At 39.6% G+C, this 27,362-nt stretch overlaps 1 protein-coding gene across 10 annotated transcripts in view; it reads left to right on the forward strand.

Moving 5' to 3' along the window:
- The window catches only part of fnbp1b (formin binding protein 1b), a 209,427-nt gene that overhangs the window by 39,779 nt on the left and 142,286 nt on the right, over window positions 1–27,362 (forward strand). For all 10 annotated transcript variants that reach the window (XM_087998315.1, XM_087998316.1, XM_087998318.1 and 7 more), the window contains one exon: window positions 23,820–23,935. In XM_087998315.1, the coding sequence (XP_087854441.1) occupies window positions 23,820–23,935 (116 nt within the window). The remainder of the gene's footprint in view (window positions 1–23,819; window positions 23,936–27,362) is intronic.

Genomic DNA, 27,362 nt, shown 5'->3' on the forward strand with positions numbered 1-27,362 from the left:
GTCTAACATATGCCAGTCCCAAAGTCTCAATGCACTGATCAATAAGTGCAAACATATCAAATGCTGCCTTCACTATCCCACTTACCTGCAACTCCACTTTCAAGGAACTATGAATTTTTTTGTTCAGCAACACTCCAGGACCTTATCATTAAGTGTATAAGTCCTGCCCTGATTTGCTTTTCCAAGATGCAACACTTCACAATTATCTAAATTAAACTCCATCTGCCACTCCTCAGCCATTGGCCCACCTGATCAAGGTCCAGTTGTACTCAGAGGTAACCTTCTTTACTGTCCACTACACCACCAATTTTGGTGTCATCTGTAAGCTTACTAACCATACCTCCTATGATCACATCCAAATCATTTATACAAATGAAGAAAAGCAGTGGACTCAGCACCGATCCTTGTGGCACACTGCTGGTCACAGGCCTCCTGTCTGAAAAGCAACCCTCCACCATCACCTTCTGTCTTCTACATTCAAGCCTGTTCTATATCCAAGTACCTAGTTCTTCCTCTATTGCATGTTATCTAACCTTGCTAACCAGTCTATCATGAGAAACCTTGTTGATTGCCTTACTGAAGTCCATATAGCACACGTCCACCATTCTGCCCTCATTAATCCTCTTTGTCACTTCAAATAACCAATGAAGTTAGTGAGACACGATTTCCCACGCATAAAGTCATGTTTACTATCCCTAATCAGTCCTTGCCTTTCCAAATACATGTTAATCCTGTCCCTCAGGATTCCCTCCAACAACTCGCTCACCACCGAGGTCAGGCTCACTGATCTAGTTCCCTGGCTTTTCCTTACCACCTTTCTTAAATAGTGACACCACCTTAACCAACCTCCAGTCTTCTGGCACCTCCAGTGTGGCTATCAGTTACCAAATATCTCAGCAAGGGGCTCAGCAATCAATTCCTTCGCTTCCCATAGAGTTCTTGGGAACACCTGATCAGGTTCTAGGGATTTATCACCTTTTTGTGTTTTAAGATATCTAGTATGATCTTCTGTGTAATATGGACATTTTTCAAGATGTCGCTATTTATCTCCCCATGTTTTCTATCTTCCGTATTTTTCTCCACAGTAAACACTCGTTTGATATCTCCCCATCTTCTGCGTTTCCACACCTTGGTAGCCTTGCTGATCTTTAAGGGGCCCTATTTTCTCCCTAATTACCCTTTTGGTTGTTTTGACTGGCGTGGACGCAATGGGCTGAAGGGCCTTTTTCTGCCTTTTGATTTCTATGACTGTAACTCTTAAGGCGCCGAAAGAGACCATTCAGCCCATCATGCACGCACTGATTCTGTTACCTGTTGCCAATCTCCTGCCTTTACCCCACAGCACTGCACACTGTTTCTACCCAGATGGTTGTCCAGTGCTCTCATGTCACTCTTGCTTTTTTTTAACCCAACACCTTAAATCAAGTGCTGTTGTTCATTTTTCTTTTACAAACAGGAACAGCTTCTCCCTATCTACTCTATCCAGCTTCTTCATGGTTTTGATTGTCTCTATTTAATTTCCCTTTCAAGGAGGACAGTCCCAACTTCTTCAATTTATCCTCATAACTGAAGTTTCTAATTCCAAGAACCTTTCTGAACGTTTCTGCATTCTCTTCACTATATTTGCATCTTTTCTATAATATGGCACCACTGCTGTATGATCAGTATGGTGTGTTATTCAGAGGTGATTAAGCTCCTGTGACATTACTGTCCTTGTTTTTGGTAGTGATATTGATGGTACTGGTCACAAAGGGCAGGGGTGCATAACCTTGGTGAGTTGCTGAAGTGTCAATCGTAGACGCTGTATCTAAACGTAGTGGATGTGTTCAGTCTGGCGAGAATATATTCACCTTCCTTAATTTTTGCTATGTCCATGCACTTAGCCATTTACAGACAAATTAGCCATAGAATATTACAGCATATTTGGCTCATTGTGTCTGTGCCCATCATCAACCACCTATCTGTTCTCATCTCATTTCTCAATACCTGCCCTAACTCCTTATAAACTGTGGGACTTGAAGTGTTTGTCTAAATAATTCTTAAATATTGTAATGCCTCTACCATCCTTTCAAGCAGTGAGACCCAGATACCCAGTACACTCTTGTTGGAAAAGAACATTTCCTTAAATTGATGTCCACTGATAATTGACTCCCCAACTTGGGAAATTTTATTCTTTTTAGCTCGACATATGTCCCTCATAATTTTGTTGACCTCAGCCAGGTCCCTCCCTCAGCCTTCTCTCCAAGGAAAACAACCCTATCTTTAGTAGCCCCTCATTGTAGCTGAAATGCTGCACCTCTATCTATTATAGTCAAATCCTTCCTATAGTGTCGTGACCAGATTGCATGCACAATTCCACTTGTGGCCTAACCAATAATCTTTACAACTCCACTCTTACCTCCCAGCTTTTGTATTCAATGCCTTAACTAATAAAGGTAAGTATCCTATATGCCTTCTTAAATCACATAAAATACCTTGCTGATCCTCTCTGGTATCCAGTGTCATTATGTACTCTGTTGCCTTATTAGTCATTCTCAAATGCATCACCATATTTTCTTCTTCTGCCCAACTGGCTGACCTGACTTTATCTTCCGAAGCTTTCCTCTTTTTATTTACCACATCACAAATGACACCACAATTGGTAAACTTATTGATAAAACCCCGTGACCCAGTGTCAAAACCAGTGATGCACCTAAGAATTCACAGGCTTCCAGTTACAAAACAATCCACAACTTGTCCCTCCTCCACGAAGTTAATTTTGCATTCAATTACCAAATTATCCCAAGGGTTCTTACCTTCTCTTTACCAGTAATCCCATGTGACTTCTTACTTTATTAATGCCATGTAGAATTATTCAAATTAATTGGACACTGGCATTTCTTGTTGATAGGATTCTGGAAGCAGGAGAAATAGGATCATTCACCAGGTAGTTATAGCTAACTTAAAGCGCTTAAACTTTGTCTCTCCCTCTCAGTTCGCTACAGGACTCCAATGTGTTTGTTGGCATTGATGTTCATGGAATCTTCTCCAAACATTTAGTTAACAACTGAAGAAACTTAGAAGTTGAACTGAAGTAGCCCAGTAAGAGCAGATCTTGTTTTGGAGGCTAGGAATTCTTCGGTAAATCCCATGCCTTCTTTGTGCCCAATGCTTGTCCACCAAGTACAAAACACAAATCGGAAATGTTATGGTATGCTCTCCCCTTGCTTGTCGACAAATGTGGGGTCAAGAGGTCCTCGTGCTGGTTTCCTTGCCATTGATACAAACATAGCAATCCAGGAATAGTATTCAGGACTCTTGTCAGCTTGATTAATATTGATCTACCCTCCTTCGTGGGCATTATCAAGGGGACTTTCTATGCTTTGTCTTGTCTCAGGTTCATCTGTGTGATTAGCAACAGTGATCACTTGACCAGTTCTCCTTGACCTTAGATTTGATTAGATTCCCTACAGAATGGAAACAGGCCCTTCGGCCCAACAAGTTCACACCAACCCTCTGAAGTGTAACCCACCCAGGCCCATTCCCTTACCCTATATTTACCCCGACTAATGCACCTAACACTATGGGCAATTTAGCATGGCCAATTCGCCTGACCTGCACATCTTTGGATTGTGGGAGGAAACCGGAGCACCCGGAGGAAATTCACGCAGACAAGGGGAGAATGTGCAATCTCCACACAGACAGTCGCCGAGGTGTGAATCGAACCGAGGTCCCTGGTGCTGTGAGGCAGCAGTGCTAACCACTGAGCCACCATGCCGCACCTTGTTTAACTTGAAGCCATGAAATGTCATAGAATTTAAAGTCTGTACTAATGACTGCCGCACCTAGTCAAATATATCACTACATCCTCCCGTCTCCTGGTAGGGAACAGCATATTCTGGAGTGAGAGGAATCTGCGTGTTGAATAAGACTAAATTAGATTGTGATTTGACAATTCTGAAAGGCAGCTCTCCCACCTTGGAGATGAAGCTTTAGGATGTCGCAGAGTTATTTGGAAAGAGATTTCTTTAGTCTTAGGTTGATTGGATGTTTGGGTCCTATTTAACTTGCTTCTTTTATTATATCTAACTCTAACTTTCCAGGCCACTTCAGGGGGCATTGAGACTCCATGGCTTTGAGTGATGTTTAGATCAGAATGAATTGATGTGGCTGGCTTCTCTTCGATAAGCTAATGGGACCTTCACAGCAATCATTGAGCTTTTATAATTAGTTATTTCCCAGAGCAGGTGCACAAATTTCCAGATTTCTTGATTTCAGGTTTGCAACTTAATATGGTGAAATTATAAATGTGTGAACTTCGAATTGCTAGTCCTGCACCAGAATTTGTGAACAGTTTATTTCAAGCATAAATATAGTTTGATTCAAACAGATCTATGCCAATCATAGAATTTCTACAGTGCAGAAAGAGGCCATTTGGCCCATCGAGTCTGCACTGACCCACCGAAGAACATCCCGTTGAGACCCACCCCATCCCCAAATGAGATTTTTACCAGGGCTAACCCACCTAACCAGCACATTCCTGGACACCACTGGGCAAGTTGCTTGCTTAGCATTGTGGGAGCATATCTGTTTACGAAGGGCTAATGGGTTGAAATTGTAATCTCATTAGGCCAGGCAGCAGTGACCATTGTTTTTGTTCTGTTTCTCAATGTGGTGTAACTATATTTGTAAATTTATTTGTTCAGTTCTCTGTAAATCTTGTTACTATTTTGTGAGTATACGCCCAATGCCTGATACAACTGTCAAATGGAACGATTTGCATCGATCCAGATATGTATAAAAGCTGTGTGTATTTATAACTTTTTGCTTTCCTCAGACTGACAGTTAGGATATCAATACCTTACTGCCAGTAGGAAAACCAGCCCTTATGCAAGTAAAAGCTATTTGAGTTACAAGAATGTGTCTGTGTCGTCCTCAACGAACACAATCGTATAATCTCAGACAGCATGGTCAATCAACCCAACCTGCACATTTTTGGACTGTGGGAGGAAATCAGAGCACCTGGCAGAAACCCACACAGACACAGGGAGAGCATGCAAACTTCAAACAGGCAGCATCCAAGGCTGGAGTCAAACCTGGGTCCTTGGCACTATGTGGCAGCAGCAGTAACCATTGTGCCATCATGCTGTCCATGCATCCTCGATTTTCATTTTTAAGGAAAGGCAAATCATCAAATAGTTAGAATGATGACTTTTTTCCTTAAATGTGCTGCACTGTTTCTCACCAAAGGTAAGAAAACTTTGAATGAGTTTGAAGAACAAATCATGAAATCAATAGCAAATTGTTCCTGTTAGTCTGCTGATTTATGCTGTTTTTAGATCTGAAAAAATTAGCTTACATTTCATGTGGAAAAATTTGCATTCTTGCAGACTCGAAATGAATGTTGAATTGTTTTAGGACAGTAATACTGCTATTTCCTAAATTATGCTAACTATGCTCATATAAACTGTTGACTGCTTTGCATGAGAGAACGTTCTTTAAAAGATGGAAGAATAATGCGGAGTTTGTAAGGAAAATAATTTGGATTTTTGTAGAATTTTAAGTCGTATTAAGTAGAATTGTCACTCCCCCTTCATTGAACATTTAATAAATTTTATTTATTTGTTTTACACTACTGCAGTGAAACCTATTTTATGAAAACAAAGGAACATTGGTGTCGATCTTGTAAATGTAATTTGCTGAACATAAACATAAAGTATTCAGTGATCTCTGTTTTAGTATTGATCATAACTCCTATATTGATCATTGCTAACGGGTGAGGAACTTATTTTGGAAGAGTTACCCTTTTGTTTCCATTATGGGAACATGAATAGAAGAAATAAGTCAATGCTGCTGTGCACATGAATTAGAGAGGCAAGACTGTACACCATAGTTGAGTAACTTCAGAGAAATGTTAGACTTTTTCACTGCGAGTTTTTTTATTGTTCAGTGAGCTCCACAGGATTTGAAAACCTAATCCAGTTGGAAATGTCTTTTTTTATCATTGTTTGTAATATACATTGTTTGTTGCCTAAGAATAGTATTTGTTTAGAAAGAAATTGCTTCATTACTTTAGCTTGATTTTTTTTTCCTATATGCCACATTTTACCACCCTGTATGTTATGACTTTTGTTATCCTGTTGTCATTTTCAGCAATTTTGACAGTGGCCTAGACAATCAAAAACATTTTATATTCAGTAATGTGTTAGTATTGGTTTTAACTATTTTCAGTTCAGCTGGCAATAATATTGAATTATGGCTAGTGTGTGGATTGTTCAAATTCTCAATGTTGTCAAGATGGATGAATATTATTTCCTCAAATGTTAACTGAATTGCTGAAGCATTTAATATTTATAGGAAAATTGGCTTACTCCTTTTCCATGTTCCCATCCTGGAAATAAAAGGAAATTGGATATTTAAGATATGCATTACATATGCCCAACTTAATCTTATCAGCTTTATTAAATATAAATTGAGGCATTCAGTACCTGTATATATGGGGCAGTAGTCTGGGAATATGTAGTTTCCTTAACAAATAAATTTATGCAGGTTAAAAGTGATGATGGAGAGGTTAAATAATTTTCTGTGGCATGAATTCTATGCAGTCACAAGTTTCCTCACATTCCAACTATAATTTGTCCACCTAATCAGATCGATTATTTACCTCTTATCCATTAGTTACCCTAGTGTTTTATCTCTACTGATTAGTTATTTTGTTTATTCACTCCCTCCATTACCTTGGACCTCTTGATTATTTAGCATTTTTGGAATGCTGTTGATGTCTTTCACCCTGAAGACTGATGCAAAGTATTTATTCAACCCTTAGCACTTCCTGGTTCCCTATTATTATTTCCCCAGTCTCTCTCTCTCGAAGGAGGCCTTTGTTGATTTTGGCTTCTCTTGACATTTTTATATATTTTAGGAAGCTGTTTCTGTCTGTTTTTACATAACTTGACAGTTTGCCCTATAGTTGACTTTTTTTTTAAATTGATCATCTTTCCTAATCTTATGGTTTACCACTAACTTTGGTATTGTTGTTTTTTCAATTTCATGAGGTCCATAAACTTTGATTAATTTTGGTTTAATTCCTTTCCTAGAGTTCTCTTCCCACTGTGATACATCTTTGCTCTGAGTAGTGAACTAATTTCGCAAACGTCTGTCATTCTTCCTCAACTGTCTTTTCTGCTAAACTGTTTTTCTCAATCCACTTCAAACGATTCAACCCTTATCCATATCTTCTTTGACTACAAAAGTAAAAAAGGCAGCAATCCATTGCAAGCGGGGTATAGTATTGGACTGTTTACTGTACAGACTATAATTCTATGGAGATTGAAACATTCAAGTATGATGGAGAATGGATCCCTCTGTTACTTAGAGATTTGAGGGTCTTTCAGTTTGGATGAGTGTTAGGGTCTGCAGAGAAAATAAACTGACGGACCATGGCAATGTGGTACAGGAAGCCATTCATTTTGGCGAAGAGCAAAAAAGAATGCACTGATAGTTGGGGATAGTATAATCAGAGGGATTGATGCCAGTCTCTGCAAAAAAGAAAATGAGCATAGATGGTTTTGTTGCCTGCCCAGTGTAAGGTTGGAGTGAAATGTGCAGTGGGAGCTAGGGATACAGTTGGCATACTTGATGTAGGTGCCAATGAAAAAATTGAGGGTCTTTATAGTATGAGAAAATAGGCATCAAATTAAAAAGCAGAACCTCAACAGTTAAACAATCTCTGAATTACTGGCTGGGCTACATGAAAATTGGCAAAAGACAAGCCAGATTCGAGATGAATGCATGGCTCAAAACTGGTGTGGGAAAAGTTTGTACGAGCTCATGTGGTACTGACATCAGTACTGAGAAAAGTGGGATCTCTCCTGTTGGAATGGGAATCCCATGTTGGGATCCATATTATTGCAAACTGTGCAACATTTGAAGTAGAGAGGATTTTTAAATAAATAGTGTGGACAAGACATCAAATTTGGGTAGATGCAATAAATAAAAGCAGAGAATAAGCAAAGAAAAGACATTACTAATATGGAAAATGATAAATACATGTGACAGGAAGAGATAGGGAGTATAAATCTGAGACCAAATCAACAGTTGAGGCTAGAATGATGATTTTTCTGTGTAAAATCTATTTCAACTGTGATTCTAACTCAAGGCTTGAACATTGCTGTGACCTGTCAATGAGAACTATGGGATTAGGCATCTGTAAGAACAAGAATATATCTGGAAAACTGTTCTAACTCAGAGTTCCACGTTGGCTATTGCTGTCTCAGAGCTCACAACACCATGTGGGCTCCTGGTTCCCACTTTGGAAAACCTTGGATCAGAAATTATATAAAGAAGGCAAGGATAAAGCAAATGAAACAAAACAAATTAAGTGAGAGCAAAAATAGAAATTGTTATGGACCAGGCCAGACACCCTAAAAACATTTTAAGAAGGTAACCCAGACCTTAACATTTTTATTTTTTGTAAAGGCGTATCTATAGTGGATATTCCAGGAGTGATGCAGCTGATCAAAACACTTAGCTTTAAATAAAACAGGACTTACTTAAACAGTATGGATGAAATACGAACAAAAGAAAACAGGATTCAAAAACCCAAACAACATGAGATTGCAACTTAATGAAGCTGTTCCAATCCCTACTACATTCCATAAACACAGCCCTTGGCAAAACGTAAATTCAAACACAGGGTCCTATAGGCAGGAGAGGTCTCAGAGAAAGTTCAGGAAACGTCTGTTGAAGCATGGAACTTCTTTTCACCGTGGGACCCCAGCAGTTTTTGATTACTTACTAAAAACAGACCAAAATAAAAAATAATCTGAATAGTGAACTGGCTACTCCCCTTTCATTATACAACTGTCTTTTTAAAAAAAAACCTGAATGCTGGTTGTTGGTTTAAGCAGTTTCTGTCAGCCATGTCAGCACCACTGCCTTTCTAACCCCTCTTGGAAAAAAAATCAAGGATAACATAACCTTATTAAAGGGGCAGCATTGTCACAAAATATGTGTAATCTGGTTGCAGTTCCAAAGACTGGCTGCAAGATGATGTGATTCAGTACCATATATATTAAAGGATCCAAAATATTTAAGATGGATGGGAAACAGTGGAGTGTGAATCTGTTTGTGAATGATTATATTGGCAAACTCAAAAGGGACAACCTAAGTTCAGGAAGCTGGGATGCAGAAACAATTGGGTAAAGGTGAAAAATGATAAAGGCACTTGTGGGAATGATGTATTGGTCTATTAACAGAAACTGCAGGATAGCATGGAGCAAAAGTGGGGGGGTAGGGGAAGGGAGCTTCTCTGAAATAATCATGGGACATTTTAATTTGCATATAGGCTGAAAAGTCAGATGGTCAAAGGTAGCCTACAAAGAACTACATGGAATCATTTTGGGATAGTCTCAGAGCATGTTTTTGTGAATCAGATAGTAGGTTCTGGACGTGGTCTTGTACAATGAGAGAGAATTAATGGTTTTATAGTGAAGGTGCTGTAGGTAGTAGAAGCCATAATATGATTGAATTCGACATTCTGTTCAAGGGAGAGGAGACTGTGTCTGGCACTTTTTAAAATTCTTAAATAAGAGCAATTCTGTAGATATGAAAACAGTGGATTAAAGTGAAAAAACAAATTAAGTTAATGGATGGGCATAGAGATGTAATGCCAGACATTTAAGATAATATGTCAGAATGCACAGAATGGATACGTTTCAACGCGAATGAAAATTTTCAAGGGATTCTGTGCTGCAAAATGTACCTACTTGATCACCCTATGTCTCCAAATGTGTCTTGACTCATTTTCATATCACGCTCAATTTTATCCAGTGTTTAAAAATTACTGATGATCTCTATCTCAATTTGGTTATTAGTATAATTCATAGTATACGCACACATACAGCATTGTTCAGGAAGTGTTAACAATCATTGAATCATTATCTAACATTAGATATTATGTTCCGAGTTGAATAGTAATTTCCACTACTAAACATCAGTTTATGTATGTGGGATCCTGTGATCATATTCAGAGCGTATGCTTTGTAACTGGTTGAAGCCATTATATGCGGTGTGGTGTTTCTACTTCCTTTCTCTTTTTTTTTGCTGTTTCTCTCAGGGCAATGTGAAAATCAGCACTGTCCATGATTGTTAGTTTGCTCTTGCTCTTAGTCTAATTATAATTTATGCCCTAGATATTTTTAGATTTTCCTTAGGTTTTTGAATCGTAACCACCCCCATTTCCTGGACAAGCAAATTTTATTTTGTTATCAACAGAGATTTAGGTTCATACCTTTAGTAATTTCTTTCTTTCCTACTTTAGTTTGCTCTGTAAAAAGGTCTAGTCACTTATTTCTCTCACTACATACTTTATAGTTTAAATTGCACAGTGTAATTGTTTAAAAATAGACTGATCCAATAGGAAGAAGCCTAGGTGATTTTGATCTTAAACTGTACTTCGAATTTAAATACTAAGTATTTCAGGCAGTATAACTTCGTAACTGCTATTTGAGCTGTGTGGTTTGAAATGTGTTTGAAGCTTTATCATTACAGGATGTGGTCAGAAACATGCTGCAGTTTTTAAGTATGTCATAAAGTGAGAGCTTCTTCATGCCAATAGGTCACTGTCATGATTGCAGATATACTTATGAAGCAGGTGACTTCCTGTGTTATTTAGGATGCATATTCCTGATGTTAAGTGATATGCAGAAGACTTTTGTTAAACACCTCTGATTTTGGTAATGGTTGATGTAAAGATGGGAGATTGTTGGAGCAATACAAAGGTAAGGTGAGAAAGTGATTTATAGGAATAAAGAAATTGTGGCAGTTTCTAGTTTAATATCACAAGGCCTTGGCTAAGGGGATGTTTGATTTCCTTTTCTATTATGCTGAACTATACCAATAAAGCAAACTTCCTCCATTCGCCAAGTTTACCATTTAATGTCATAAAACAATTCTGAAATAAAAAATTTTCAGTAATTAAACACTTGAATGAATTTGTTTTTATTTTGGTTAGACTGAGAAAATATTTTTGATAATTTAAATTTAGTGAACTTAATTTGGTTTAGAATGAATGCACAATGGAACTTTCTACTATATTCTTGATATGATTTTCAGTACAGGTAGAAATGTGCTGAATGCAGACTATTTTAAAGCCTGGTATTTGAAAAATAAACTTTAACCAATCTCAAGCAAGCTTTAATTTTCTGATCATGTAACATGTTGCCCGTTGGATAAAATAGGTGTAAATTATGTTCTAAACCGAAAAGTTTCACTCATTCTATGGCCTATTCAAACTATGTGTGAATTAAGTGTTGAGTATCAAGTACTTTATTGTATTAAAAATATGATTCTGTAAGAACTGAGAATGGATGTTTAACTTTACCTCTTCTGAATTAAACATGCACACAATTCCTGTTTTGAATTTTATTGAACTGATCAGTAGTTTTTACTATTTGCATAATCTGTAACATTGTGGCAGTTTTATAGAGCAGACTTCAGTTTGTTGCAGCAGTTGTTAGGTACTTTAAGGTTGGAAATTCTATTGTAAGGGACTTATGATGAGCATGTTTATTCACTCGACTTTAAGATCAGTAATGATAAATTTATTTGACCTATGTGTCTACATTTTTATTGCCAGTGAAATATTTCCTGACTACTGTCAATACCAATCAGCTTTGTATTTTTAGGTATTTTACATATTTGTTGTGAATCTTTCTTGATCTTCCCTTTGATTGCAGTGACTTGGCCTATAAAGGCAGATTGGATCTGGCCAGGTTTCTGCCACCAGTACAGTCATTTTAAACATTTCACAAAAATATGCTATAGCAACTGACTATTCCCTATTACTATTTTAAGGATTCTTAATAAAAATGCTGTTTTTTTCAGTGTCAAATATATCTAAGTCTTTGGATATTTATGACATTAATAGTGACAACTTGCCACATTGTTAATGTTCAGGGCTATTATAGGAAGCACTTAAAAGGAAGTCTGACAACAACCGCTTGAATCACAAAATACTTTCCATTTTAAAGGCATGTATTGCACATAATGGAAAAACATCTTGTGCCACGTCAGAGAGTGCAAGTATTTCTTTAACAGGTTGCCTCAGAATTCTAGGTCAATCAAATTTCTGGAATCACTGTTCTGTAGCTAACTTTTTTTAATCAAATGCACAGCTGAAGCATGAAGTAATTTCAATTATTTAATTACTTGAAAAAAAATTGAATAACTCTGTAAAAATTATCTGAAGATTTTTTCTAAACTTTGTCTATGATTTATTTTAAATTTGTGCCTTTTCATTGAGTTGCACTAATCAATGGAGATTATCACTTTCTTAATATTACACAACCTTGGAGGTGACATCATTGCAAAAGTTTCATTTACTAGACATTAGTGGAAAACACCACTTCTTTTCATAACTGGAACTTCTCCCTCCCCCAATCCATATCCTATGCCCGTAACACTTTCATGAATGTATGCAGATCTTTCCTACAAAGGGGTAATCATGAATGAACAAAATACTGAAGCTGAATTGTGTCTTCAAATTTAACATGATGATACCAGGTACAAACCAAGCCTGTGGTGGCTTTTGCTAGTTGTGTTGTCACATTGCATTACTTGTTATTTGCTGCAAGGATTTTATATGACCTGGACTCCATTTGAAATCTTTATATTTAAGATTTCCAACTTGTAAAATATACTACTTTCTAATTTTCTCCTTTGGGCAAGATAGTGGTAGCTTGGTCATCCATAAAGATCTCTATCCCACACAATTTATCAGTTCCCCAATATTCTGCATAATTCATTCTTCAGTTAAAACTGTGTGTTTAGTCAATCTGATGAATGCAAGATGCGTATGATAATGTTCTGATTTGAATAGTTTACTACCAGCAATCTTTTTTTCAGTTATGCTGAGGCTAGTGGTAGGAGATAAACCTTTTGTGAGCACAGCAGAGGAGGCACTTGCCTTGTGTGACAAGGTAGTTAATTGCATGATAGTAGTAAATCCAATTTATATTAACTTGCCAATGATTATTATTTAGGATTATTAGGAGCTGAGTCGAACATAGCTGTACCTGTTGAGCAGATCACCACTGCTTCCACTTATAGACTATGATTGGGTGGAACTAATTGCAAATGAGCATTAACTCCTTTAGCACCATTATCTTAGACAAAATAAATGATGCAAAATATATTGAACTTTTAAAAAAATATGATTTGTAGTTAGCTGTTATCATATAGAGGTTGTTTTTAAATGTGTCTGGTGTTCTCTGGTATTTCCACCATGACGTTGTTGTTGTGAGTTTTTCCAGAATATTCCACTGGGCTAAACTGTTCAGTTTCAGGTCCTGTCTTCCCTCTCATTTGCACAGTTGCATTTTCCGGTAAAGTATCCCTGATTGCCGTCAATAGTGAGATCGTCGAGTGATTTCAGGTCTTAGCAATTGTGCACTAAGACTAATTGTAGTTGCCCAACTCTCAACTTTGGTTGTGATCAGATGACTTAGCATTGATTTGAAGTTGAACTTTTGATTTTTTTTTTGTTGGTGTGGTCTCAAATGAATCACAAGGCGATGAATGAAATATTTCTAACTCAATAATGCAGGATGCAGAAGACAATTTGAGCAAGATGGGAAGAATCTGTGGTGGCAAATTAGACTGTTAACAGAACTGTTACAATATTTCTAAGTAGCGAGTTTGTAGAACTGTGATTGTAGTAACCGTTTTCCTTGACCTGATAGTGTCTCCCAGTGTGATAGTCTGATTATACAGTGTTTGTTATTGCATTTTTCAGTGATTTTAAATAAGTTAAAAGTTGCTAGCATTCTCACTGAAGCTTAAATTATAGGACTTGGTGTGAATGTCATACCAGAATAATTTATGTGTAGCTAATGAATACTTTACTGAAGTTTAAAATCATTTAGTTGAATTGCACTTCTGAAAATATGTTTAGACCATTACACACTGCAAATGTTTCGGTGGACAGAACCATGCCAGGAGGTATTTGACCATTTGAAATCGATATTAGCCACCAAACCAGTTTTAGCTACACCAAACTTTTCAAAACCTTTTAAAGTCACCATTGATGCTAGTGACATTGGAGTTGGAGCTGTAATCCTACAGGAAGATGAGGATGGGATTGAACTGTCAGTTGGTTACTTTAGGAAGAAGATCAACATTCACCAGAGGAAATACTCCACAATCGAAAAAACATTTGTCTCTGCTGAAGAGGTTTTGTTTCCTGTTCATCCCTTTCCTAACCATAAACCACCCCCCACCCCCCCCCCCAATCCACATCTTTACCCTCTTGCACACTTCTGCCATGAAGGTAGGTGGTTGACCACTTCGTGTCTCTTTAGCTCTATGTAAATTATGAATGTACAAGAAGAATCAAGTTGCAACTTCCTTTGTTGCTTTCTTAATAAGGAGACACTTAGTTTTAGCTTGATATTTCTTCACATAACAGATTAATAACTTATTGAACTGAAGGAAATAGAGTTACATGTGGTTGTATAGTGATGGATATGGTATGAGATTAGTAACCCAGTGATTGAGAGTTCAAGTCCTACTATGGGTTGTGGAATTAGAATTAATATATTGGTAGTATACGTAGATCAATGGGCTGAAAGACTTTTTCTGTGCTGTATGACTCTATGACTTCAACTGTGGTGATTTGTAGAGTGTAACCCAAAAGTGAGTAGGAGATGCTTGTTGCAATCCAACTAGTTCATTAATGTCCTTCAAAGCTTGAAATTTGTTATTCGATCCAGTAACTCTACTGGTGGCTACCATTTGGCACTATTTAGATGACCCCAGTGCAACCTGAAAGTGACCCATATTACAGGAACATAAAAAGTCCTACTGCTAGATCCTTCAATGTACTGCAAATTATACTGAAGCAGTTCACTCATAGAGTCATACTGCATAGAAACAGGCCTTTCGGCCCAAATTGTCCATGTCAGCTAGGTTTCCTGAACGGAATTCATCCCATTTTCCTGTGTTTGGCCCATATCCCTTTTAAACCTTTCCTATCCATGTGCCTGTCCAAATGGCATTTAGGTGTTGTAGTTGTGTTAAGGTAACCTTATAGAACACTTCATAGTTCTCCTATTTAATGTCTTGTATTTAGAGGTATTTGAAGTTTTCATTTTAATTCCCAATGTTGAATTTTAAGTCTTTAAATAAGTCAATTTTCTTCAGATCCTTCTGTAGACTTTACTGGAGGGTCATGTAAAGTATTCTTCTCTTAAATTATTATCTAATATTTAAAAATACTGGTTTGAATCTTGCGTTTTTTGGAAAAGTCCACATTGTGTTGGGTTTTTATTTTGAAGGATTTATCACTGAGAGGCCTAGTGCATTTTTTAGCTTATCTTATCAAACTTGTGTCATTAATTATCTACCATGCCCCTGTAGTGTCTGTCATATCTGATTCCTCCCCCATCTTATAATGCACCATTCCTAAAAAAAATTTCCAATCAGTAATACCCAGAATATTCTGGTATCCCTTGCAACCATGCTGTCTTTAAAAGCCTATTGTGCACATTGACAAGCAGTGTTGGTCCACAGCTTGCTGCTGTTTCTGACATTTTGTCTTGGATATGGCAAGCAGGGAAATCAATGCCCTATTTTGTGGCCAAGATTCTGGAGGTCCTACTGAACAGGATGGTGTACAGTTTGAACTTGCTCTTCCCCCAGGACCAGTAGTGGAGACCACATGTCAGATCACACCAGCCTGGTCCAAGCTTTTCAACCTGAGTGGAAGTAGTCTCTGCCTTCTGGAGGAATGCACAGCACTGTAGGAAGCAGGTCAATGTCCTCATCCACTAGAATAGAATTCAGTGCCTCCATTTTTTTTCCTCCAATTTCTCATGTTCTATCTCTGCTGCTGTACCCACATTCACTAAGGCTCATGCTGTTTCATTATTGCGTGCAAATCTTCCCCATTCACCTTCCTCCACCCACAAAACCACTAAGTTTGCATGTCCTCTGCACTGCCTTCTCATGCACTCAGGAAAAGTCCCCACCTGTAACAATAGTAATTTCTGTGCCCCCATTTTCATCGTCTGTATTACCTGCTTCCCTCTCATTCCATGAAGAAAACAGCCACAGCAGCAAGCAGAATCCACTGGTTTCTTTACTATGTTTTACCCCATTTGTGTTGTTTGGGGAGGTGGGAGGCTGAATTGTAGAGACTTGGGAGTTCGAGTCCAGGATTCTCTCAAGATAAACTTGTAGGTTGAATCAGTAGTTAGAAAGGCAAATGCAACGATGGCATTTATTTGAGAGGACTTGGATAGAAAAACAGGGATGTACTTCTGAGGCTCTATAAATTTCTGGTCAGACCACTTTTGGAACATTGTGCACAGTTTTGGGCCCCATCCCTCAGGAAGGATGTACTGGCCTTGGAACTTGTTCAGAGGAGGTTCTCCGGAATGGCCCCAGGAATGAAAAGCTTAACATATGATGAACGTTTGAGGATTCTGGCATTATACTTGATGGAGTTTAGAAGGATGAAGGGAGATCTAATTGAAACATACAGAATACTGAATGGTCTGGACAGGATGGATGTTGGGAAACTTTTTCCCTTGGTAGGAGAGACTAAGACCTGAGGGCACAACCGTAGAGTAAAGGGAAGACCTTTTAGAGCAGAGATACGAAGAAATTCTTTAGCCAAAGAGTGGTGAATCTATGGAATTCACTGCCACAGAAGGCTGTGGAGGCCAGGCCATTGTGTATATTCCCTTGACAATCAAGAATCTAGAGTTATGGGGAGAAAGTGGGAGAAAGGGTCAAGAAACTTATCGGCCATGATTGAATGGTGCAGCAGACTCAATGGGCTGAACGGCCTAATTTCTGCCCATGTCTTACTGTCTTCCAAATGTTAACCAGTCGAGTTGTGCTCGTAACAAGGTGTTTAATAAGGCTTAATCCCTATCAATTAGCATCTCACTGCTGACACTGCCTTATGAGAATCTTGTTGTACCACTTTAAAAGGCGGTGTGAGTTGCTCCTGAGATTGGCTTCGCCTTACTTGTTGTCCAATCCTGCCACATATATTACCATTGCCAATGTTGCTCAGACATCTGCAACATTTCACCCCAATTTAGGGGAGGCTTTGAACAGTTTTAACTTCTAACAGAGGATTTTAACAGTTTTATTGAAGCTTTTTGAGTTATATTGTGTTCCTAAACTTGCTTAGCAGTTAACCTGCCCCTTAAATGCCACAAAATCCACCAGCTAGATGTAGCGTCTGCCCTGTGTAGACCAAAGTAAAATTGCTGTTTTGTGTGTGGGAACTTCGAGATTGGCTTCTTTGTGAATTTCTAAATTCTTGTCAGACAAAAGTAACTTTCTTTCTTTCTATTTCTCACAGTTCAGATCGTATGTCTTTTGTGTTTCAGGTTGGAGGAGGAAGATGGAAATCCATTGTGTGTCATAGTAAAATTGAGTTGGTCGTATAGTTGAGAAAGTTAATCTGGAAGTAGGGTTTGGAGAGGCAGATTCATCAAATGGGGATGGGGTATTTGTTTTAATTGGTTCTTTGGCTTGACGATAAAGTAAGGGAATTTGAGTTAAGAAATGTGGATATTATTATGTACAACAACCTTGAGCTTCAATGAAATGTGCAGTTCTTTTTTTTCAGTAGTTGAATAAAGTGCTTTGTGAAAGCACTACATATTTGCATTGCAATGTTGTTATATATCCAAAAATGTGTTTCTAACACTGAACCACTGAGTGAAATCAACAAGTGCCACACTTAAGCCCTGGATGTTGTGTTCATCTCTTTGATAAAATTGATTCGTTTGTTTTAGTCCAATTGTATTCTCACTAAACTAAATGAGCAGATTTTAAAGACAAGCTGTACAGCATTGTCGGAGAAATTAGCCCAATACATTAGAGATCACAAAGCACAGTTCAAAGTGAAATTGACAAACAGTTTATTAGTACAGCGATATCACGGTAGAGAAATTGGCTAGGCTGAAACAGCACAGACAGTCTGTCCAGGTAGCCGAGAATTCTCTTCCTCAAGCTGAGGAAGAAGCCAGTTTTTGTAATAATCTTGTACAATAAGGCTAATTAGAAATGGGGGAAAAATACAATGAATCTAGAAATGGAGTAATCTAGTTACAATGATGCTAATCGGAAAAATTAGGGCAGCACGGTGGCACAGTGGTTAGCACTGCTGCCTCACAGCACCAGAGTCCTGGGTTCAATTCCCGCCTCAGGCGACTGACTGTGTGGAGTTTGCACATTCTCCCCGTGTCTGCGTGGGTTTCCTCCGGGTGCTCCGGTTTCCTCCCACAGTCCAAAGATGTGCAGGTCAGGTGAATTGGCCATGCTAAATTGCCCGTAGTGTTAGGTGAAGGGGTAAGTGTAGGGGTATGGGTGGGTTGCGCTTCGGCGGGTCGGTGTGGACTTGTTGGGCCGAAGGGCCTGTTTCCACACTGTAGGTAATCTAATCTAATCTGTAGGTAATCTAATCTAATCTAAAACAGTTATCGGATGAATGTCCTGATTCTCGATACAGTGCAACATCCTGACAGTATCAATGGGTCTGGAGTTTCCATTTCCCTTCACAGGTCGGTGCTAATGTCTCCTCTGAAACAGTAAGGTGCTTCCATTGGCTTGTCCTGGGAGCACTGCTCTTGGTGCCTCTCTGACCTGTTCTTTGTGTGGCTTTGGTATTGCTGGGTTATGAGACTGCCCTCTGGGCTTTGGAACAGCTGTGTTGATCTGACATTGTTAGTGGGTGCTGGGAAGTGTATTCCCTTGTCTGCGAGTTCTGTCTGGTTTCACTTGACAGTTTGCTTGGCCCGTGCTGAGGCATCCTGGGTGTTTTGGTATAGTTTGGCCAAGTTTGCTTTCCTGTGTGGGCCTATTAGGGTTGGCAGGGTGGCCGATCTTTTCCCACAAGCATTGAGAGAATCCAGAAGTCATGAGTTTGACCCTTGGTGGGTGGAGTGGATAGTCAAGAGGACAGCAAAAAGAAAGAAAAAAGATGTGTCGAAGGGACCTGTAGTTATTGTGTGAATCTTAGTCATATCTTGTGGATTTGGAACAACAATTTAGTGCATAAATTCCTTCATTGTGATAATGTGAGTAAACTTAAATTCGCATGGTAGTTATGGAATGAAACCGTGTTAAAGGCTTTGGATGCATTGTATTTCATAAATTAGAATCTTTCTGTTAGAAGTTGTATGACGTCCTCAACTGTTCAATTATTTGATTATGGTTAATTTTAGAGTAATATTACATTCTCATCAAAAGTAATTTGGAACAACTTAAAGTGGACTGCAGCGTTATGGTCTGTGTAGCTGGTCTGAGAAAATATGCTAGATCAAAAATGCTATCCTACTTCACTTTGAATTTGCCAAAAGAAATTCCAAGCATGGTCTCATGAATTATGCAGAAATATTTAAATGCAGCTGAAGGATTAACTTGAGCTTTTGCACATGGCGTTAACATGAGAAATATGAATATGTTGATTGAGGGGAAAACAAACTAAATCCAGTTTTAATATGGACCATTCACTGTCAGAGTTATTAGAACATATTATTAGACTAGTTTTCTGCACTATCAAATGGAGAAAGAAGACCTGCATGACATCTCTTAAACTTGTGAGCCACCTAGTCAGGCTTCTTTAGCATGGTATTGTGCTAGAGTTATTATTAGTGTAAGAAAAGTGTTCAAATAAACTGAAAAAATTTGTGACATTCTTATGAAGTCCTGAATATATGTCTTATAATGGCAATTGAGTATTAAGATCTAAAACCTAATAAAAATCTGGTTACACAATTAGCCAAATTCTCTCATTGCCTCTTCAACAGGTTTTGGAACAAGATTAATTTCAGTGTGTTTCTGTTTGACTCAATATGCTATTCCTCTCATCTTTCTGGAAAGAGATGCACACATGTACTTGATATAATTCTTCATTTGATCCATATTTGAGAATGCTTACGAAGCCCTTTTTCAATCTTATGTGGAATATGGGAATTGTTCATTCCTTATTTCCTATTAGCTTGCTAGGCAATTTTAGAGAGCAGTTAAAACTCAGCCACATTGCTATGGATCTGAAGTGAATTGTGAGCCAGACCAGGTATAAGTAGTAGACTATCTACATTAAAAGATGTTGGTGGACCAGATAGGCTCTCATGACAAGAAATAATACATAGTCATGGGAACAATTGTCATTATTGAGACTGGTTTTCAATTCCAGAATTAATCCAATTTAAATTGTACAGGATACTAACCTTTTGGCTCTAGAGCATTGGACTGAGCTTCTGGATTGCTGGTCCACTGACATTACCACAGTAGTACTATCTCCACAAAGGTACTGATTGCAAACTGAAATTTCTATGAGCATACTAATATCTTATTTTCTGATCTTCAAGAGGGAAAAACTATTGTAGTCATTTCATTTTAAATGATAAATACTTAGAACATAGAATGTAGAACAGTACAGAACAGGCCCTTCAGCCCAAGATGTTGTGCCGACCATTGATCCTCATGTATGCACGCTCAGATTTCTGTGACCATATGCATGTCCAGCAGTCTCTTAAATGTCCCCAATGACCTTGCTTCCACAACTGCTGCTGGCAACACATTCCATGCTCTCACAACTCTGTGTAAAGAACCCGCCTCTGACATCCCCTCTATTCTTTCCTCCAACCAGCTTAAAACTATGACCCCTCGTGTTAGCCATTTCTGCCCTGGGAAATAGTCTCTGGCTATCGACTCTATCTATGCCTCTCATTATCTTGTATACCTCAATTAGGTCCACTCTCTCTCCTCCTTTTCTCCAATGAAAAAAGTCTGAGCTCAGTCGACCTCTCTTTATAAGATAAGCCCTCCAGTCCAGGCAGCATCCTGGTAAACCTCCTCTGAACCCTCTCCAAAGCATCCACATCTTTCCTATAATAGGGCGACCAGAACTGGACACAGTATTCCAAGTGCGGTCTAATCAAAGTTTTATAGAGCTGCAACAAGATCTCACGACTCTTAAACTCAATCCCCCTGTTAATGAAAGCCAAAAACACCATTTCTTTCTTAACAAACCTGTCCACTTGGGTGGCCATTTTAAGGGATCTATGTACCTGCACACCAAGATCCCTCTGTTCCTCCACACTGCCAAGAATCCTATCCTTAATCCTGTACTCAGCTTTCAAATTCGACCTTCCAAAATGCATCACCTCGCATTTATCCAGGTAGAACTCCATCTGCCACCTCTCAGCCCATCTCTGCATTCTGTCAATGTCCCGCTGCAACCGACAACAGCCCTCTATACTGTCAACGACACCTCCAACCTTTGTGTCGTCTGCAAACTTGCTGACCCATCCTTCAATCCCCTCATCCAAGTCACTAATAAAAATTACAAACAGTAGAAGCCCAAGGGCAGAGCCCTGTGGAACACCACTCACCACTGACTTCCAGGCAGAATATTTTCCTTCTACTACCACTCACTGTCTTCTGTTGGCCAGTCAATTCTGTATCCAGACAGCTAAGTTCCCCTGTATCCCATTCCTCCTGACCTTCTGAATGAGCCTACCATGGGGAACCTTATCAAATGCCTTGCTGAAGTCCATATACACTACATCCACAGCTCGACCCTCATCAACTTTTCTAGTCACATCCTCAAAGAACTCGATAAGGTTTGTGAGGCCCTCTCAAAGCCGTGTTGACTGCATTTAATCAAGCCATGCTCTTCCAGATGGTCATAAATCCTATCTCTCAGTATCCTTTCTAACACCTTGCAGACGACAGACGTGAGACTTACTGGTCTGTAATTGCCGGGGGATTTCCCTATTTCCTTTCTTGAAGAGAGGAATTACATTTGCCTCTCTCCAGTCCTCAGGTACGACTCCAGTGGAGAGCGAGGATGCAAAGATCTTCGCTAGTGGCGAAGCAATTGCATTTCTCGTTTCCCAAAGCAGCTGAGGACAAATCTGGTCCAGGCCTGGCAACTTGTCAATCTTAATGTTTGACAAAATTTTCAGCACATCAGCTTCCTCTATCTCTATCCATTCCAGCCTGCACACCTGCTCTTCAAAGGTTTCATTCACTACAAAGTTCGTTTCTTTTCTAAAGACTTAGATTCATAGAAATTTACAATACAGAAGAGGACATTTAGCATGTTATTTCTTGCCAGTCAACATAGATCTTACAGTGTTATCCTATTTCCCACTTTTGGTCCACAGCCCTGGAAGCGATACCAAAGCCAGTTAATATGTAAATACCACTTAAGGGTGATGCGAGTTTCTGACTCAGCCGACCTTCCATGCAGTGAACTTCGGACATGCGCCAGCCCCTCAGTGAAAAAATATTCCCTCAACTCTCTCTGTTTTCTCAGTTACATAGCACATTATTGACCATTTGGCATGATTGCAATGTGTTTTAGAATAAAGAAAGAAATCACTCGCTAACTGGAAGCCAAGACTTTGAGCTGTAGGTCAAAATACTTAATTTAGCAATCTATACATCATTTTAGAGTGCATTATGCAGCACTCTATACAGTATTCCAGTATTGCTTAAGAATGCAATATGCTACTGTAAGACAATTTACATATTCAAGAAAATACAGAAAACCATTTTTACATTGTGTAAATTCTTTAAATATTTGCATGAAGGTGAATGCTTTGTAATTCTGAAATACTTTGTTTCATTCCATTTTTCATGTGGAAAAATAAATAATGATGTATATATGACTTGGAAACATCATCTTGGATGAGTGAAAATACCATATGTACTCATATATAGGTCGAGTTTTCAAGGCCATTTTTTGAGCTGAAGTTAGGGGGTCGACTTATACAAGGTATTGTTTACAAGGGGATGAAATTCATGCTTGGCATGAGTCAAAAAAATGATCAAACAAGGGCCAGATCTCTCTATAAAATGAACAATAATATCTTGGATATCAGCAAAGTTAAACAAAGTAAAATGGCCCCAGCTTGAACAAAGTACTAAAGTAATTATGATGTTTTCATACTATATGGGTAATATCTACTGTGGTTGAGTATAGGACACATGGTGAAGAAAACGTTTAAAGTTTGGGAGAAGATTTGTAGCTCGGGTGCTCGTTGTTGTGGTTCTGTTTGCCGAGCTGGAAATTTTTGTTGCAAATGTTTCGTCCCCTGTCTAGGTGACATCCTCAGTGCTTGGGAGCCTCCTGTGAAGCGCTTCTGTGGTGTTTCCTCTGGCATTTATAGTGGCCTGTCCCTGCCGCTTCCGGTTGTCCGTTTCAGCTGTCCGCTGTAGTGGCCGGTATATTGGGTCCAGGTCGATGTGTTTGTTGATGGAAACGTTTGTACTCAAGTCTTTGTCATTTGCATTTCATCTTCGCATAGTGATAAGTTTTTAAGAGAAATGCAAGCACAAACAAGTCAATATCCATGTGGTCATTTAAAATGGAAAACTTACCTTCCATGCAGCCATGTGGTCCCTGAACATTCCCTGGAGTACGTTCGCTCCGTGGTAAACCACAGGTAACTGAAACCGTGGAAGCTGGCTCCACTGATTACAGTAATTCTGCAAACCTAGAGTGGAGTGTGATGGCTGGCAGATGGAAGACCAGGAACAGAGCAGTACAGCCCACAGACTGGAAAGCTGGAGTGGAACGCAGCGGGCAGACACATTGACTCACAAATGTTGATCTGTAGCTGTGAAGAACCAGAATTGACTTATACACGAGATATAAGGAAAATACAAGATGTTTTGGCCAAAAATAAGGGATTAACTTAAACAGGCGATTGAGCTGTACACTAGTATATACAATATGTAGAAGTTTGAAAATAGGCTTGAAACTTTGCAAGAAATATGATTCCTATTTTTTTTTCCAACAGGATCAATTTGACAACTTGGAAAAACACACACAATGGGGAATTGAATTTGTAGAGAGATACAACAAGTTTGTTAAGGACCGGACAGAAATTGAGATCAGCTATGCAAAGCAGCTTAGGTGAGTATTATGAAAAGTAATGTAATCCATTGCATTTCTGATTTAGTAAATAAAAGATGAGTAGCATATCAAGTCCATTAGGCTTGTGATCTCAGCGCTTGTATCCACTTGGTTTGTACATGCTTACTTCAACCTTTTTTGTTCGAAAGGTATTACACAAAATAAGTACTTTTAATCATTGCTTTAATTACTTTGGTGCTGAAAGGTGATAAATTATTATTAAATACATACCCTGTCACAGGTATGTGCATTTTCATTTTATGTTAAAGGTATTTGTGCTAAAATCAATGCATGTGATTGAAATGGTGTTATTGGACTATTCAGTAATTTTGGTCTGGCAAAATTAATGTGAATGAAAGAATGTTCTTCTTAAATTCAGTTCTTGTGTTGCATGGGAATGAGATGTTTAGAGAAAACATTTTTACAGCAGCTCTTTGAATTCAAGTATTTATAAACTTTAAGATAATCTGATGATCTGACAGACTGCTGTTAAAGAGTTATGATTTGATGTTGATTAATTATTAAACTAAAGATGATGTTTAATTGCAACAAGAGGCAATGGATCAAACAGCTATACTGACATCTATACAGACTGTATCAGGAAACAAAAAAAAATGCTTGGTAACTAACAATTCAAAAGTTGGTTGAATATTTTGGGCCTGTTCTCCAGATTTATAAGGAGCTCCAAGCAGATCATGCCATTCAAAGTGCATCAAGACTGAATAACTTGCCAAATTATTTTGAATACTAGAAACAACAATAAATCTAAGAATTGAAATAGAACTAGCCAAATTGAAATCTGATTGTTAGTCCAATATTGACATCACTGTGAAGGAGGAAAGAAAGAAGCATCTAGAGACATAATTAATAATAAGGGATTGACTTCTTCTGTGGTTAGGAAGTTGTTCCTAACAGTTCCATTTAAGTTCCTTGGAGGAGTGGATCTAATGGACAAGGGTAACACTGCCTCACTAGAGATCAGGAGGTTATAGTCAACTAGGATAAAGGGGTTATGCCCGAAACGCCGATTCTGCTGCTCCTCTGGTGCTGCCTGATCCGTGTGCTTTTCCAGCACCACACTCTTGACTCTTTTTAAGTGGCTTGTTGATTGACCTGAGAAGTCGGCTCTAACAGAGGAAACAAAAGTAGTTGTAGTTGGAGATGCAACGTAATGAAAAATGATATTTCGCAGTATACCTTGCCAACTAATATTTAGTTATGACAGTATACAGAAATACCTCCTCCAAGACTTCCGTTTCCCCGGTAAACACCTCCTCCAAGACTTCCGTTTCCCTGGTAAAAACTTCGACACTGTCCTATCCCCCCTAGTCTAGGAACTCCCCACATACGTTCGAGACACCACCCACGCCCTCCACCTCCTCCAAGACTTCCATTTCCCCGGTCCCCAACGCCTCATCTTCACCATGGATATCCAATCCCTCTACACCTCCATCCACCATGACCAGGGCCTCCAAACCCTCCGTTTTTTCTTCTCCAGACGTCCCAACAGTACCCTTCCACCGACACTCTCATTCGTTTGGCCGAACTGGTCCTCACCCTTAACAATTTCTCCTTTGAATCCTCCCACTTCCTCCAGACCAAAGGGGTAGCCATGGGCATACGTATGGGCCCCAGCTATGCCTGTCTCTTTATTGGCTACGTAGAACAGTTGATCTTCCGTAATTACACCGGCACCACTCCCCACCTCTTCCTCCGCTACATTGATGACTGCATTGGCGCCACCTCGTGCTCCCGCGAGGAGGTTGAGCAATTCATCAACTTCACCAACACATTCCACCCCGACCTTAAATTTACCTGGACCATCTCTGACACCTCCCTCCCCTTCCTGGACCTCTCCATCTCCATTAGTGATGACCGACTTGACACTGACATTTTTTACAAACCCACCGACTCCCACAGCTACCTGGATTACACCTCTTCCCACCCTATCTCTTGCAAAAATGCCATCCCGTATTCCCAATTCCTCTGCCTCCGCCGTATCTGCTCCTAGGAGGACCAGTTCCACCATAGAACACACCAGATGGCCTCCTTCTTTAGAGACCGCAATTTCCCTTCCCACGTGGTTAAAGATGCCCTCCAATGCATCTCGTCCACATCCCACACCTCCGCCCTCAGACCCCACCCCTCCAGCCGTAACAAGGACAGAACACCCCTGGTGCTCACCTTCCACCCTACCAACCTTCGCAAAAACCAAATCATCCGCCGACATTTCCGCCACCTCCAAAAAGACCCCAACACCAGGGATATATTTCCCTCCCCACCCCTTTCAGCAAAGACCGTTCCCTCCGTGACTACCTGGTCAGGTCCACGCCCCCCTACGACCCACCCTCCCATCCTGGCACTTTCCCCTGCCACCGCAGGAACTGTAAAACCTGTGCCCACACCTCCTCCCTCACCTCAATCCAAGGCCCTAAAGGAGCCTTCCACATCCATCAAAGTTTTACCTGCACGTCCACTAATATCATTTATTGTATCCGTTGCTCCCAATGCAGTCTCCTCTACATTGGGGAGACTGGGCGCCTCCTAGCAGAGCGCTTTAGGGAACATCTCCGAGACACCCGCACCAATCAACCAAACCGCCCCGCGGCCCAACATTTCAACTCCCCCTCCCACTCTGCCGAGGACATGGAGGTCCTGGGCCTCCTTCACCGCCGCTCCCTCACCACCAGACGCCTGGAGGAAGAACGCCTCATCTTCCGCATCGGAACACTTCAACCCAAGGGCATCAATGAGGTCTTCAACAGCTTCCTCATTTCCCCTTCCCCCATCCTAGTTTCAAACTTCCAGCCCGCACTGTCCCCTTGACATGTCCGGACTTGTCCGACCTGCCTATCTCCTTTTCCACCTATCCACTCCACCCTCTCCTCCCTGACCTATCACCTTCATCTCCTCCCCCACTCACCTATTGTACTCTATGCTACTTTCTCCCCACCCCCACCTTCCTCTAGCTTATCTCTCCACGCTTCAGGCTCTCTGCCTTTATTCCTGAAGAAGGGCTTTTGCCCGAAACGTCGATTTTGCTGCTCGTCGGATGCTGCCTGAATTGCTGTGCTCTTCCAGTACCACTGATCCAGAATCTGGTTTCCAGCATCTGCAGTCATTGTTTTTACCTACAGAAATATTGTGGAGAGACAAAAGCAATGTTTTAATTTTGATATCAAACTTTGACATGAGTTGAGGTTAGATATAGTAAGTGGAGATTTTAGACATTTGAGTTTTAATACAGGGAAGGGAACAACAATTTATTCTGGTCAATATGTTAGTGACAAGGAATCGTGAGGGCTGATCTGCTGACAAAATCACCCAGTCAGTACTGGAAGGAATAAGTTGGACAGGAATGTAATTTGTTAGATTCATACAGTATGCCAAAAAGAGTGGAACGAAAGGAGGGATGATGACTGAAGAA

This window comes from Chiloscyllium plagiosum, unplaced genomic scaffold, assembly GCF_037043375.1.
Source record: "Chiloscyllium plagiosum isolate Xiang-an unplaced genomic scaffold, Cpla_swu_hap1 HiC_scaffold_21, whole genome shotgun sequence".
Taxonomy (NCBI): domain Eukaryota; kingdom Metazoa; phylum Chordata; class Chondrichthyes; order Orectolobiformes; family Hemiscylliidae; genus Chiloscyllium; species Chiloscyllium plagiosum.